General features: G+C 38.4%; 1 protein-coding gene across 3 annotated transcripts in view; it reads right to left on the minus strand.

Annotated features, from left to right (window-relative positions):
- The window catches only part of alk (ALK receptor tyrosine kinase), a 328,207-nt gene that overhangs the window by 121,405 nt on the left and 192,575 nt on the right, over positions 1 to 14,227 (minus strand). For all 3 annotated transcript variants that reach the window (XM_056394465.1, XM_056394466.1, XM_056394467.1), the window contains exon 4: positions 5,020 to 5,224. In XM_056394465.1, coding sequence (XP_056250440.1) covers positions 5,020 to 5,224 — 205 coding nt within the window. The remainder of the gene's footprint in view (positions 1 to 5,019; positions 5,225 to 14,227) is intronic.

Genomic DNA, 14,227 nt, shown 5'->3' on the forward strand with positions numbered 1-14,227 from the left:
AATTCCACCTTGAACCAGAACATTCTGAGCAAAAGCATCTGAGGTTTAATGGAATCTATGGCATCTTGGGGCACAACTGCACATCTACTAGCATATCACACTCCATATATGGCACTGTCCTTGAGACGTTATGTACAACACTATTGGCCAAAGAGCTGAAAATCATAGCTCAAAAACTGCCTTTGTCTCTTCTCCAAATGAGCTCTAGCAATTGCAGATTTTCTACTGGCAGCACTCCCAGATCCAGAGCTATGAGGATCCCATCAGCCCCAGCCCTGTGGCGACCACAGTCCGAGAGCCGGGGGTCAGCTCTGGCGAGCACTAAGTGGAAGAGCTGAGGCGTTGTAAAGGCCTGCCAGGGATGAATGCACTGCTTTGCCAATGAGAAGGCCTTGAGGTGACCCATCTCTCTCACTCTAGTTTAGCTCCATTCACTGAAGGACCCACAAAACATGGCTTTCAAAGATTCTCTGTGGAGTGGATGTATTATTACTCCAGTTTCACTTAGAATTTTGACTGTGTGGTAACAGAAAACATTGTCGCACTGAGCAAACATAAATGTCATAATTAATAAATATCATTGCATAAAATAGATTATTACACCTATATTAGACAATCCTATGGCATGATTACCATAGCATTTAAACAAAAAGGTGTAAAGCTCCAGTAAAATTAATTTAGGGTGATAGCCAATTATTTTTTTATTTTTTGTGTTTGAAGTTAATCATAAGCGGCTGTGATAAAATCAAATGGCCAAAAACAAAAACTTTTTCACTTACATGGCTCATATTACGTCAAAAAGTCTACTCATCCAACAAACTCAAAGCGAAAGGACGCCTTATTGCTGCCACTACATAATGCAACCACAGATATAACCTCAGATATGTTTTGTGAGGTCAGTTTGTGCCAGATGTAATGAAATTCCCTCTGAGTGTTCCTGACATATCACATTCACAGGAACATGAGGTCCTCATGACCTTCAACTTAGACCTCTGACCACCAAAATCTAATCAGTTCATCTTTGAGTCTGAGTGAATGTTTGGACCAAATCTCAAGAAACTCCGTCAAAACTGTCTTGAGATATCACATTCAGATATCACCTTGACCTTTCACCATCAAAGTGTAATCAGTCCATCCTCGGACGAATGGACATTTGTGTCAAATTTGAAGGGATTCCCCTGAGGCGTTACTGAGATATCGTGTTCACAAGGCCACAACCATGTTTTGTGAGGTCTCCGTGACCTTGACCTTGACCTTTGACAATCAAAATCTGGTCAGGTCATCCTTGAGTCCAATAAAATGGATGTCCAGACAGATGGATTTATGGACGAACAACCTGAAAACATAACACCTGCTGTGGCCAGTGCAGAGGTGTAAACATTTCTAACTGAATAACTAAACAATGAAACTCCCCTGGTTACACTCATGGAAGTGCTGCAGTATGTGTTTCTATACACTAAATGTAGTCATGACCATGTCTTTATATTATCACATATAGGTATTGAACGTTCGACTAGTGAGAGTTAAAAGCATTTTTCTTCATTCCAGAAACCTAATACACAGTTTACATAGATTTTTTTTTATTTCAATTTAGAAGCTAACTAATGGAGCAGTTGGCCATTATTCAACTTGCTGAGTGTATCTACTTTGAATACATAGACGAATATGATGTCAGTGTTGAGGCTGCTTTTAATTTCATTTATGGGACTGTAAATTGAATAATTAAATTAGTGGCAAGAATAATCCTTTACTTACAGGGATTACAGCTGGTTCAATTTGGAAAAAAAATGCAGCTGTTCTTTTTATTCCAGCCAACTGTCTCCATTGTGTAGGACACCTTTCATCATGGCCATGACAGTTAAAATGAAATCTTTCAATTGTCCATGCACATACAGACTGTATCTACTGTTAAGCCTTATTTTGGTTCGTGTATTTATACTTTTTAAACAAAGACTGAAAACATTTCACTGTACTACTAGGCAAATCATGTTCAGTTAATTTCTTTGTAACAACAGGATTTAGTGTTACTCATCTAATTCTTTTTTCTAACACACCGGGGTTGTACTTACTTTAATATGCAGACTTTATGTAGGGGAGAATGCGCAGTGCAGTTAATATTATATCATATATCACTTGCCATAATGTTCCTACTGAATGTCAGAATTTAGCATTAACACTTGCCTTCTTTGATGCTTCCTTCCCTCACATTACACAAGCTATGGATCAGTTTTAAGATGATACTGCTCTAATGGTGCGGTTTAAATGACATCCAACACATTCCACAGTAATGCATGATTGCATTTTGTCATACTTTGTGGTTCTGGTACATATACTGATTGCACTGTGCGGAAAATGTAAAGACAATGAATGCATACTGTATGTACGTGTGCGACATGTGCATGGTTATTATTACTGTATTGTGCAGATGTTGTATGAGGTAATACTATAAAAAAAAAACGAGTCAAGTAGGGTAGGGAGAGCCAGAGTTGTGGCTGTGGTTCGTAATGCCTTTCCTGTGATTTCAGCTACCTCACCCACAAAGTATACTGCTGCCCTGATAATTTACCATGTAGATACTGTCGCTGTACTAACAGTGACTCATCATATACATGCATGTGCAAACACAATTCATATGAAGACATCTCACTACGAATACACAAATCCATAATCTTGCAGCCCTCTCTCATGCCCTGCCTCTCTTTCAATGCTGACTGAAAAACTTGGGATGCTGACATTCACTGTGAGCCCTGACACCGTTTGATGAGTCAAGTCCTTCTCTGGCTGCGTTCAGAGGTCCTAAATATGCTTCCCTCAGGTATCGTTAGAGAGTGTATGATGAAATCTGAGGCAGAGGCTCAAGGGTAGGTGCAATAAAGAGCTAACCCTTAAATTCTACTTGCATAGTGGTGGGAAGACAGATTCTCCTAACTACACCAGAGCCTTAATCAGTACCAGTTGTGATAATGTTCACTTAATTCACTTGGGTAAACCACTTTGACTTGCTCCCTTTAAAGTCAGGTTGAAACAAATGAATGATTAATATGTTTAATGGACCAAAGTTTAGCTCCATATTGCATCACCATTGGCATTCTGTCAAAGTGACATTCTTCCACAGGCTGCTTGTTAAACTTTGATGTTTTGGTCTTGAAAGAGGAGCAGAGGAGTAGTATCTGGTTTATTTAAGTGTCCAGCACGGATTTGGTAAGGTGAAATGCTAGACATGCACAGTAGGTTACAATCTTGAGCTGTTTAAAATATTTTTGTCACTTTAACTTTAATTTCACCCTATTTCCCCTTGTATTGTTTTTCAATATGCAGCAAAAAGCAAGTATCTTTTTTTTTTTTTACTGTTATTTCAAAGTATTTGTTGAGGATGAAGCATTAGCCATTGATAATTAACTCTCAAGTAAAGATTTTTTTGTGATTGGACAATTCCATGTGATGCAATATTAACACACTGCAGGTTTTTGTGTGGGTTTCAAAGCAAGTGCTCACTCCACCAAAGCTGATGGCTGTAGTGGAGCTTGAACACTTGTTTTGGAGTTAATCAGAGGATTCTTGATTAGACAATTTCCACTGATAAATTCACTGTTGAGAAGAATCAATACAGAGAAATAAATGGGTAACTATTGCAAGACTGTATGGTCATGGAACATAGTTGTGATATGGGATGTTTGGTTTCGTTTGTATATGCTGTCTGTGTTTCAACCTATTAACCATCTTAATACATTAATAATAAGTTTACCTGAATATAATGTTTTAAACCCTTAACTTAAAAGGCACACAGAGCCACAGCTTATTTCTGTATTTACAATGTTTTTTGTTTTGCAACAATTATCTACTGCTTGTTTTGAACAAAGCTTAATAAGTTTTAATCTACCTTCAAGTAACAGAGACCTAGCTAAATGACCATTGTGTAAAGGGATGTTTTGTTTCCCTCTTGGCTAACCCCTGTGCTAAATGCCCTGACCATTGATTCGGGCAGACGTGTCAAAACACAGCATTAAAATTCAAAGGCAAGGGCACAGGTTGGCAATTAGTAAGCTGACCAACTCTCCTAATGTCTGCGAGTGGCTCTTCTTGCCTTTGTTTTTGCCCTCTCTTTTTATGAGTGTCCCCCCATCACGGTGGAAATGTGGGCGAGTCTCCAAACGGCAGAGACGGTGTGGGCGTATGGCAGGCCCTGACTACAAATGAGAGCACACAAACACACAGTCTAATCCGTCACACATGTAATGAGTGCATCCTAATTATGCTCCCTTAAGAAGACACACCAGTGTGAGCGTTTGCATAAGCACACACGCAAATTAACGCACATTCACTCCCCCATTCAAAAAGCTAGAGGGACAGGGGAGACGCATAAAGCATGACATACATATGATTCCAATACCCTGAGAGAGATTGAAAGAGATTACACACACAAGCAACATGAAATGTGTCTGTAACAGCATGCTAAAACCTTAAGTGAGGTACAGCCGCCCACGAATACAACCACACATACTAAGTGTTTAGAGGAGAAGCTTCTGGACTGAGTACTGTGCTGGCCTCTGTCACCCTGTTACTCTCAGTGAGACAGATCCCGGTAAAGGCTCCAATGAAAAGCACGTACCTGGCGTTAATTAAAGCTTGCAAGAAGGTTACATGAATGCAATAATTGTCGATTGATGCCCAGCTGCTGTGAAAGCAAATTGCATGTGTTTTAAACGACCTATCCCCCCTTCTTACCCAGCCAGTTCTCTCTTCGTCTTAGACAATCTCCATATTAAAAGGATTTCAATGAGGGTGTCATCATTTGATTTTGCTGAATATCTTCTATCTCGACCTCTAATAGAAAACATTTACACAGGTTTGGGAACAGGGTATTCAAGATTAGGCCTGTGGCTGGCATGAATATACGATTACAACTCAGTTGCAGGTGGAAGGTAATGATGCACCAAGGGTTTACGTTTATATTTAGTATAACCAAGCTCAGAAATGAACACTCCTAATCTACTGTATATGTATAAAACAAGCGCTTACCCTGTGATGCTTGGGAGGGTGTCGGTAGAGAAGAGGGCTAGTGGCGGTTTGTCGCGCTCTATGAGCCATATGGTGTACTGCCCACTTTGCCTGGGGTGGAGGAACATGGCCATGTCCAGGCTACAGGGACCTTTCCCCCCCCACAGCCAAGGACTGAGCACCCAGGGCCCCCCAAAGGCTGAATTGTTCACCCAGAGGAACTGACCTGAAGAAGAGAGAAAAACAAAGAACTGTAGAACACAAAACAGCGCCGTAAACAAGATGTACTGTGAAACAGAGGAGACTGGGTTAGGCATTTATTAATCTTGCTAATATGCAGATCAGTAATAGTGAGGAAAGCTTGACAATTATCACAAATTACAATCTCATGAACATGATATGCTGTTACAGTATGTACAGAGACCAGATGAGTGATGGGCCATGGTTTCAAATAGTTTTGAAGCAGTGTCTGAGAGTAGCACTTGATGAAAAAGCATGAAATAAAGCTGCTTTGAAAAAGAGAAGTCAATGACATCCCTTGCGCGAAAAAAAGGGGGGTAGCGGGTGAAAAAATCAAAGCACAGTCTTTTTCTAGCTTTGATATGAAGTCCCATTTCACTTTCAAACCTATTGCGCTCATTCAAGTAGGAAGTTCATCAGAAGCTGAAAGTTGTGTGCCTGTGTGTGTGTGTGTGTGTGTGTGTGTGTGGTGGGGGGCACAAAGAATCTCAACTTGAAAGGAGGAAAATCCATTTTTAATGTGCTCAGTTAAGAAAAGAAGTGTTGATGAGGGGAAGCTTAAAAAAAATGCAAAGCACAAATATTGCAGAATAATTGATTTTCTATCATTCTCAGGATGCTGTTTATTTTGTTTTTCAGTATAGGGGTCATGAGACGCACTTGCTGCTGCAGTTACAGTTGTAGAAAAAAATAAGGAAATATGAATAAATACAGCGTTTATATATTTCTTTTCTTTCATTTGTTACTTTGTTTCCATTCCCAGGCTGTGTTCTTGCCTCTGGATAATGGTCATAACAGCTTCCAGAGGGTCAGATTGTATTAAAGTTTATTTTTTCCAACTGAGACACGCATGTCTCCTTGTGTGTCAGCTGTTGCACTCAAACAGCCTTTTGCCATTAGTTGTCTGCAATTTGTATTTTGGTACTTTGTTGGTATGTTACTCTTGATGTCGGGCATGACGAGAATATCAATGAATCTGGGTCTCTTATTCAGTTTTGAATAATACCATATCAGGGTCAATATTTATGCACTATATATATATATATATATATATATATATATATACTGTGTAATGTAACCAATTAAACATGCGTGAAATAAAAATAGCTGCAACGATAAAAATTAAGGGAACTGAACTAGGCATTCAATATGAAATAAAACTGTGGACTTCATAACAGACATGGGTCTGAGTCTGTACTCAGACCTTTTTCTAAACTTGTTACTCCTTCCTTTTATCCTTCCCTGATATCTAGTGCGTTCCCTTATCCCCTGAGGTTGCTGAAAAACTGGTGAATTTCGAGGCCTTCAAATTGGAGTACTCCTGTTAAGCCTCATTTGCTTTCTCTTCCACATCTGCATGCTCCTTACATAGAGGGTCCACACAATTTGACAAAGACGGTCCAAATACTTGCAACATGTTTATCAGGCAATGCAGAATGCACACATTCTCTATGCAGCCAGCAGCATATTGATATAAAGGTTTTAAAGCTCAGCCTGGAAGGGCTTTTGGCCTGAAGGCAGAAAACTATCAACTCTTGTTTCCCAGTCCAAATGAGATGAAGAAATGCCTGTTTGGGAGCAATTTTTGGAAGGATACAAATTATAACGACACACCCATGCAAAGGAAAGACTGTAATTCCATTAGCAGATTTCTGCCTCAGCTTCACCTGCGAATAGTGCTGCCTAACTGAGCTTGATGCCCTCATTTACTGCATCACGAGGCCTAGTTCAACTGACTGTCTGCCTCAATCTGCATAGTGGAACATGATCATTGGTGGAGTTTTAAGCTGTATAGACAGAAATGATCACTCGACAGCTTACACTTAAACCAATTCTGCATTAAAAAACTAATTATAACATATGGATGTTGCTGCTATGAATGACATATTAAAGACGCCGCAGTTTCCTCAATTCTTGCCTTTAATGACCACCTGTGAGGACCCACTGTAAGTGTGTCCATCCAATAATCGCTTAAAACGTTATGAAAACGATATCTTTTCTTCACAGCTGTTTTTAGTGGGAGAGATGTTCACAAAAAAACAATTGCAATATTCTGAGGCTTTCAACCACCACTAATCTGGAATTTTTTTTTTCCCTTTACACCACCCCTGCACTTGTATTGTAGTTGGTCTACTGCCTTTTTTCATTTATCTGTGAAGTTCAGACTCAGTATAATCAACACTGCTTATAAAATGGTACTTGATTACTGTCCCTCCGAGGGGGAAGACCCAAAAAGCAGAAACAGAGGAAACATTTCAATACAGAGTGATAGTTTATCCTGTATCACTGAATCAAGCTGGTAAACAACTTTTGTCGCTCTATGTGCGGTTACAGATTCAATCAACCGAGGCTCTTGTTGACATAGCATACCAAATCAGGCCAACAGTTGGTGAGAGCAGAATTCCCTCAGATAATAAAATTGCAGCTAAGGGCCTGTGAGAAAGAGGAAAACAAACCATTCAAATTGTATTCTCTGCCAAACCCAATTATAGCATAATGCATTTACCTACGGGCCAGCACAAGCTTTTTGGGGTCCTAACAATTTAGCTGCCTCGCATTTTAATTTACAACCCACTCATTGGTGCAACCTAGTGACAGCTTCCACTGTAGTGAGATGGTGTACAAGTACGTTCTGCATGCTGACGAAGAGCCTTCTTGTTCGTGTTTGTTGTTGGCTTCTGCTTTAAAATCATTTATTTTCAGCCCCAGTGATTTGGAAATAAAGGGGACCATATAAGACAATATATAAAACCTAACCATGTTTATTCCTTTCAAGTGCTGAAGGGAGAAGAGGCAATTATAGGAGTACTATCAAGATAAAGGTGTAGTGGATCCAGTTTAGTCCTTTGGACACAATATCTCTTTGTCAGGATTTGTATAGCAAGTTTTGTTCAAGCCAAAATATGCAATCATATGCAACAATATGCAATAACTGAAATAGTCGAAAGACATGCCTCATTACTGATTCATTTAAAAACCAAATAATTGTCAGTATCACAAATCACTTTGCGCCCGGTTATTTTCAAGGCCAACCATTTACTTATGGTGCACACAGTTTTGAGGGTGGGAAAGCTTTGGTAACTACTGGAGACACAATCATACAAACATTTCCCTTTCATACCTTCACGCCTCTCTCCCAGAGAAGTCCTATGGCTATTGATTTGTCCCAAAGGTTTCTTTTTCTAATATTTCATGTATCATTATAAAATCAACTGGCACTGTCGCCATGAAAATTGCATTCAGACTTGAATTTGTTTGTTGTGCAGTAGTTAGTCATGTTCAGTTTAGTATATTTTTCTGCTGGGTCTTTTAATTCCAAGGCTGTATCAGAACAACCGGTTTGATTTACTTCTGCTTTCTTTTATTGTCAGCAGCTGAACAGCTGGAAGATCTGATGCTGCTGTGGCCATGCTGAGCACTGACAAAAAGACCTTGATGTCAGCAGTGACAATAGCACTACAGAGCTGGAGAGTGGAGGGCCCCGAACACCAACGTGCAGCAGGGTGCTTACTGAAAAAAGGAAGTGGTAGCTGTGCATGACTCAAGAGCAAGTGTATAATGAGGGAACTTGTCCACCATCCCAGCCTACAAACCCATACATATAAATAAAATATCAGCACTCCAAAGTTCAAAGTATCTATTATTAATAATGCTAAATCAACTTCTATCAAAATCACAGCTTAAAAGTAAATTTGTTGCTCAAACTTCAAGGGCACTGGCCAAAAATAACCTACTTTCCTACCAAGAATTTGTTTTATCAACCAAAATATTACATCACACCCAGGTACAAAAAAGCAAAACAACCAATTACAATATTGCTATTCTTAATTACAGTAGTGTAGCAGAAAAAATGTAAAAGTAATCTACATCTCAAAAATTCAATAATGATGCAGTACGAGTTGGCTGCAGTAGTTGTACTGCAGTGACGTAATTACAAGAAATTCAGAAAAGACAGTCTTTCTGTCAAATCAGTTGATGATAATATAATGCGTAATGAAACTCAACACCACAAACAAACAAAAGACAGATCACTTAGCAGGCTGTTAAAGGTGTGACAGACAAAGTAAGGTGTTTTTTTCCATGTCTGCATTTCACGACAGTGCCCAGTTTATACCTGATAGCATGTAAAGGCAACCACATGTATGGGGGAAAAAAAATTAGATGTTTGTGATTTTTGTTAGAAAAGCTCTGAGGACATGATGAAAAACTTTTTTTCATTGCAATATTAATTATATCCAACACGGCTGTTATTTTATAGCAGAGAACAAATGTGTCCACTGGTTTTAAGATAATCGACATGAAATTGTAAAAATACAACTGCTCTTCAAAGGCACAACTGTTTGAAACTAATTTTGACCATCAATGAAATGGCTCATCAATTAAGATAAAAACTCTACAATATAAGTAGTTATAAAATCGCCTTTTTGTCTCAGCATTATGTAGAAAATTGTTTTGCTAATGCCAACCTTAATGATATTGTGCAGGAGTATTCAAAGATGAAGTTTAAGTATCTGTTTAAACAAAACACTGGCACAGATATAGGAAATTTGTATCATAAGTCACACTTTTAAACATTTTTGATATCACAGGGACAACAAAGTGATTGAGACATACATATGAGTAAAAACTCAGAAGAAATAATTTGATGAGAAATGAAGCTTTCAGGTGTCATATTGATTTGGGTCATCCAAATATACGTAATGCTAGAAATCTCATAGTATTGCATTGTACAAGCAAGATACTGTCTTTGATTTTTCTGTTTTTAACGATGCTGCACAAAAAAGATGACTCAGATATTTCTGTTAGAAATATAAATTATTTGCACTTGACAAAAATCTCTGATGCAGTTAAATATGACTTCGATATATAACAATTTCCCTACCCCCCAACTACCTAAATTTGTTTCACAGCAGCAATATAAATTCCGTCGTTTATGATGCCTCAAGCAGTTTTTGAGCATTCAGTACAGAATTCATTAATGACTTCCCTTGAAATGTACTGAAGAGAAAACAACAGATCAAAAGAACTGTTGGACCATGGATTTAATCTTTAAATGCAAGTTATCCTTAGAATAAACGAACTGTTTTATCTCTTAACAATTAATCTGTGGGCCCAACAGAAAATTGTCTGTCGATTTCACTGTTTTACTCTTCTGTATTTACAGATTTTATTGTTATGAATTGATTAAACTGTTCCATTCTTAAAGACATCATCCTGCTGTGCCATACAAATAGATTTGCACTTTTTGTACAAAGTGATTATAGAGTATATAACTGTATATAAGAGATATCTATAGAGCTCATAGAGCTTTTACAGTATATTGTGTATTTTAATACCTGCAGTACACTGGCTTTTTTTCCAGATACTCCAAAGCTACTGGTCATCCTATTTAAAGGTGTGTAGCTATAGGTAATTTTAAGTTTCTTCGAACAAAAAGTACAATAATGTTGGGTGATTATGTCATAGGTTATTATGGTGTGACATTTCTCATATATTGTATATTGACAGTGTCATTGATTTAATGTTTACTTGCAAATAAAGGTTATATGGCTTTGATAAAAACTAATCATGCACAGTCTGGAGAAAGTGGTAGCTACTGTTTGTCAACCACGCTAGCACTCATCAAAGACTGTCCAAAGCAAGGAGTAGCAACTGTTTCACAAATTGTATTGAGCTGTACAAACACATCACAATTTAAGAAACCAGGGCTTTTGTTTTGATTTAGAAACCATATAGAAAATTACAATCTCGTGAGTTGCATTGTTTTCAAAAGCCTGACAATAAACTCTCTGCAGATATTTTCATACTGTCTGCACTGGGTTATTGCCAATATCACTATGCATGGCGGGCAGACCTGAGAGACAGAAAGTAGGATGGACACAGGGACAGGGAGTTGAGACAGCAGACTGTTAATACTGTGTCATGTCGCCAGTGCCAAACAAAGTAAACAAGCTAGTCAACAGAGAGCCTTAGTAGTGATTTAAAGAGGGTTAGTGTTGACTTCAGCCTGAGGGACAACAGTGTCTGTGCCCAGCAAGCTGACTGATTAAGTGGCCTTGTTTATAGACAGAGCTGATACAAACCATGCCAATGGGTATCTTCCAAATGAGTAAATGATGCCACAGGCCAATCACGAGACTGTGAGCCACAGGTCCACAGGAGAAGTAAACATAAATGAGGATTTTCCAACAACTGTCAATTGATCAGTTAAAACATCATCAACAGTTGCACTGATGCAAAGAGTAATTTAGGTGCTCTAAGTGGATAATTGTAAGTGGACGACTAATTTAATTTTTTTACTTCCTCGTTATTTTCCATGACAAATCTTAACTTGAATGTATAATCACCATAGTCATAAACTACTTCTGTCAGTTCCATATTGAGTCATAGGCTCACTGCTGTTTTATATACAAATTTTACACATGGAATGCATGTTTCTGCTAACAATTTCATTAGGCACCCAAGCATGCAGTTGCATGGGAACTATTTTCATTTTCTGCATCACCAATAGGCAGTGTCTTCATATTCTATTCTCACAGGACTGAATTATTAATACAGCACAATTGCAACAAAACGACTTGTGACATTAACAACTTACAAATTTTGCCAAAGGGCAAACTACTCGCCCACCACCACAGAGACCTGTGCTGAATTCCTGGCAGCGGCTTAGTTGAGCATTCATACCAACACAATTGGCATTCTTTGCAGGTGGGAAGCCACTGAAGCTGCCTGCTAGCAGCTGAAAGGAAATGGCTGACGTGTATTTGTATTAAGATCACAGAAGGGCCAAAGTTATTAATAGGCTGACTGCGGTCCAGGTCTGGACCCAGGTGCCTTCCTATCCCGACCCGGACCTATAACCTATAAATTATTGAGAATTATTACATTTTGATGGAGTGTTTCTACCTTATCAGGCGCAGCTTTTCTAGCCTTTATGGCACTAGTCATGTGATGCTACTCAGCCAATCATTCTCAGTCAGTGAGTGAGACACACATACAGGGGAGCGACAAGATGAGAGAAATAGTCAGACAAATAAGTGGGGAAAGTGTAGAAGTGAAATATAAGAGGGAAAGAAAGAAAAGGAGGTGTCACTGCTTTAAAATTATTGTTTATTATAATAATGGTTGATGATAAGATGTGAAATGGCGTTAACAAAAGAGAAAAAAAGGAAATTCAAGCTACACCTATTTTTTCTAAAATTAATTCTAAGATGCATGTTTTCTCTCTTATGTACTTATTACAGCGCTGACTTTCCTTGAAATTAAAAAAAAAGAACATTTAATTTTTATTAGAAAAGTTATTGTTCAATTTTAATCGGATACTCCTGCAGGACACATTTACAATATCTCTCAGCCTTGCAGCAGATCCACTGAATGTGTAAAAGTTATGTGCTGCAGTACACACAACTTTCATACATTCAATTATGCTGTTGCACACTGAGCAGGTTTAGAACAGCCAAACTGCTTTTTTTACCCTCCATACTTTCCTAACTGATCTCAGGGTTCAAACCAACAACCATCCCTGTAACATTCCCACTCCTCTTGCTTCTATGCTTGTAGTTGTATGACCTAATTTTCTTCAGCGCATATTATGTTTCAGAAACACTTTGTTTCACACACTTAATCTTGACATGTTATCAGTCTAGTATAAGTAATCAGAAAAGCTCTACGAGGCAAGAGAAATTTCCCTTTGACATGGCTGACGAAAAAATTCAAAATTCAGCTCACTATTGTTTTCCTCTACACACACGCGCGCACACACACGCGCACACACACACACACACAACTTGATAGGAGTTGATAATGAAGCAAAGAAAATTAAATCTATGAAGTCTATCTTGACTATTGACAATATGCTTTTGGTCAATAGTCTATTACTGCTCATTACACAAATAAAGTTAAGTCAATAGCAATCAGGACAACAATCACCTCTAATAATCTACCTTCATATAAAAGTGAAAGTGTCTAAATAAAGCTAATAACAGTAAATTTGTCATTTGTCTGTATGTTATTGTTTTTTAACTTGGACCTCATTGGAGCTTGTCAACACAATGAATATCATTTACATTTTCTAAACACTTTAAAGTGGCAATAGCCAAGTTTTTTGTAATGACTATAGGATAATGACACCATCAGCTTTTGGATTGCTTCTCTGTAAGCATCGCTTTCACTGTGCAATTCTGTCCGCCACCAAGAACGAAATCTCCCAGGAAAATGAAGGCTCGGATAAAAGTGCGTCTGCCTTTGCGCAACCAAAACAGGAAGAGGAAAGCGCTTTTGTTTCCCCTGGCAGCTATTGGTAGTTTTCCCCTGTGGAACAACTGAAGTAACTGTGGAAACTCTATCCACCAAGAGAAAAGAGCCCCGCTGTCGGAGGAGGCAAAGAAGGCGATGAGGGAGAGGTAAAAAAAAACAAAGTAAAACAAGAGCAAACCTTGGACGGGTATTCATTAGATAGAAAGAGCTTTGGCACTTGAGAGGGTTGAAAACCAATTTTCAGATGGCATTGTTTCGACTAGATCAGTAAGTAAGAAAACCTGCCATTTCATTATTTATTAATACAACTGGGTGTTTGTAACGAGAAAGCAGTCACATGATTTTTGTTTTTTTCTTGTTCAGAGTGAGGGAGAGACAGTTAATTAATTACTAATGTTAAATCTTTTCTTATTAACATACGATTGAATTGTCCATTAAAGAAAAGTTACAATATGTTTGTGTAGCTGTGTTGCAACAGGTGCATCTCTAAATTTCACTTTGTCTCTCTTATTTCCAAAATGGTGTTGATCGTTTTGTGTCCTTCGTTGTCAGTAGTAGCTCTGAGGGAAACAGAAAGCGACCAAGTCTTTGCAACAGCGGCACCAACAGTAATAGCACTTGGAAGAGCTAAGGGAAGAAGAGTTTACAAGCAGTCTGTTTCCGATTTAAAATGGATAAAAATTTGTAAACTCCAGGGCCCAAAAATCAGGTCCAGACCATCGACTGTATATTG

This window comes from Seriola aureovittata, chromosome 13 (assembly GCF_021018895.1).
Source record: "Seriola aureovittata isolate HTS-2021-v1 ecotype China chromosome 13, ASM2101889v1, whole genome shotgun sequence".
NCBI lineage: Eukaryota > Metazoa > Chordata > Actinopteri > Carangiformes > Carangidae > Seriola > Seriola aureovittata.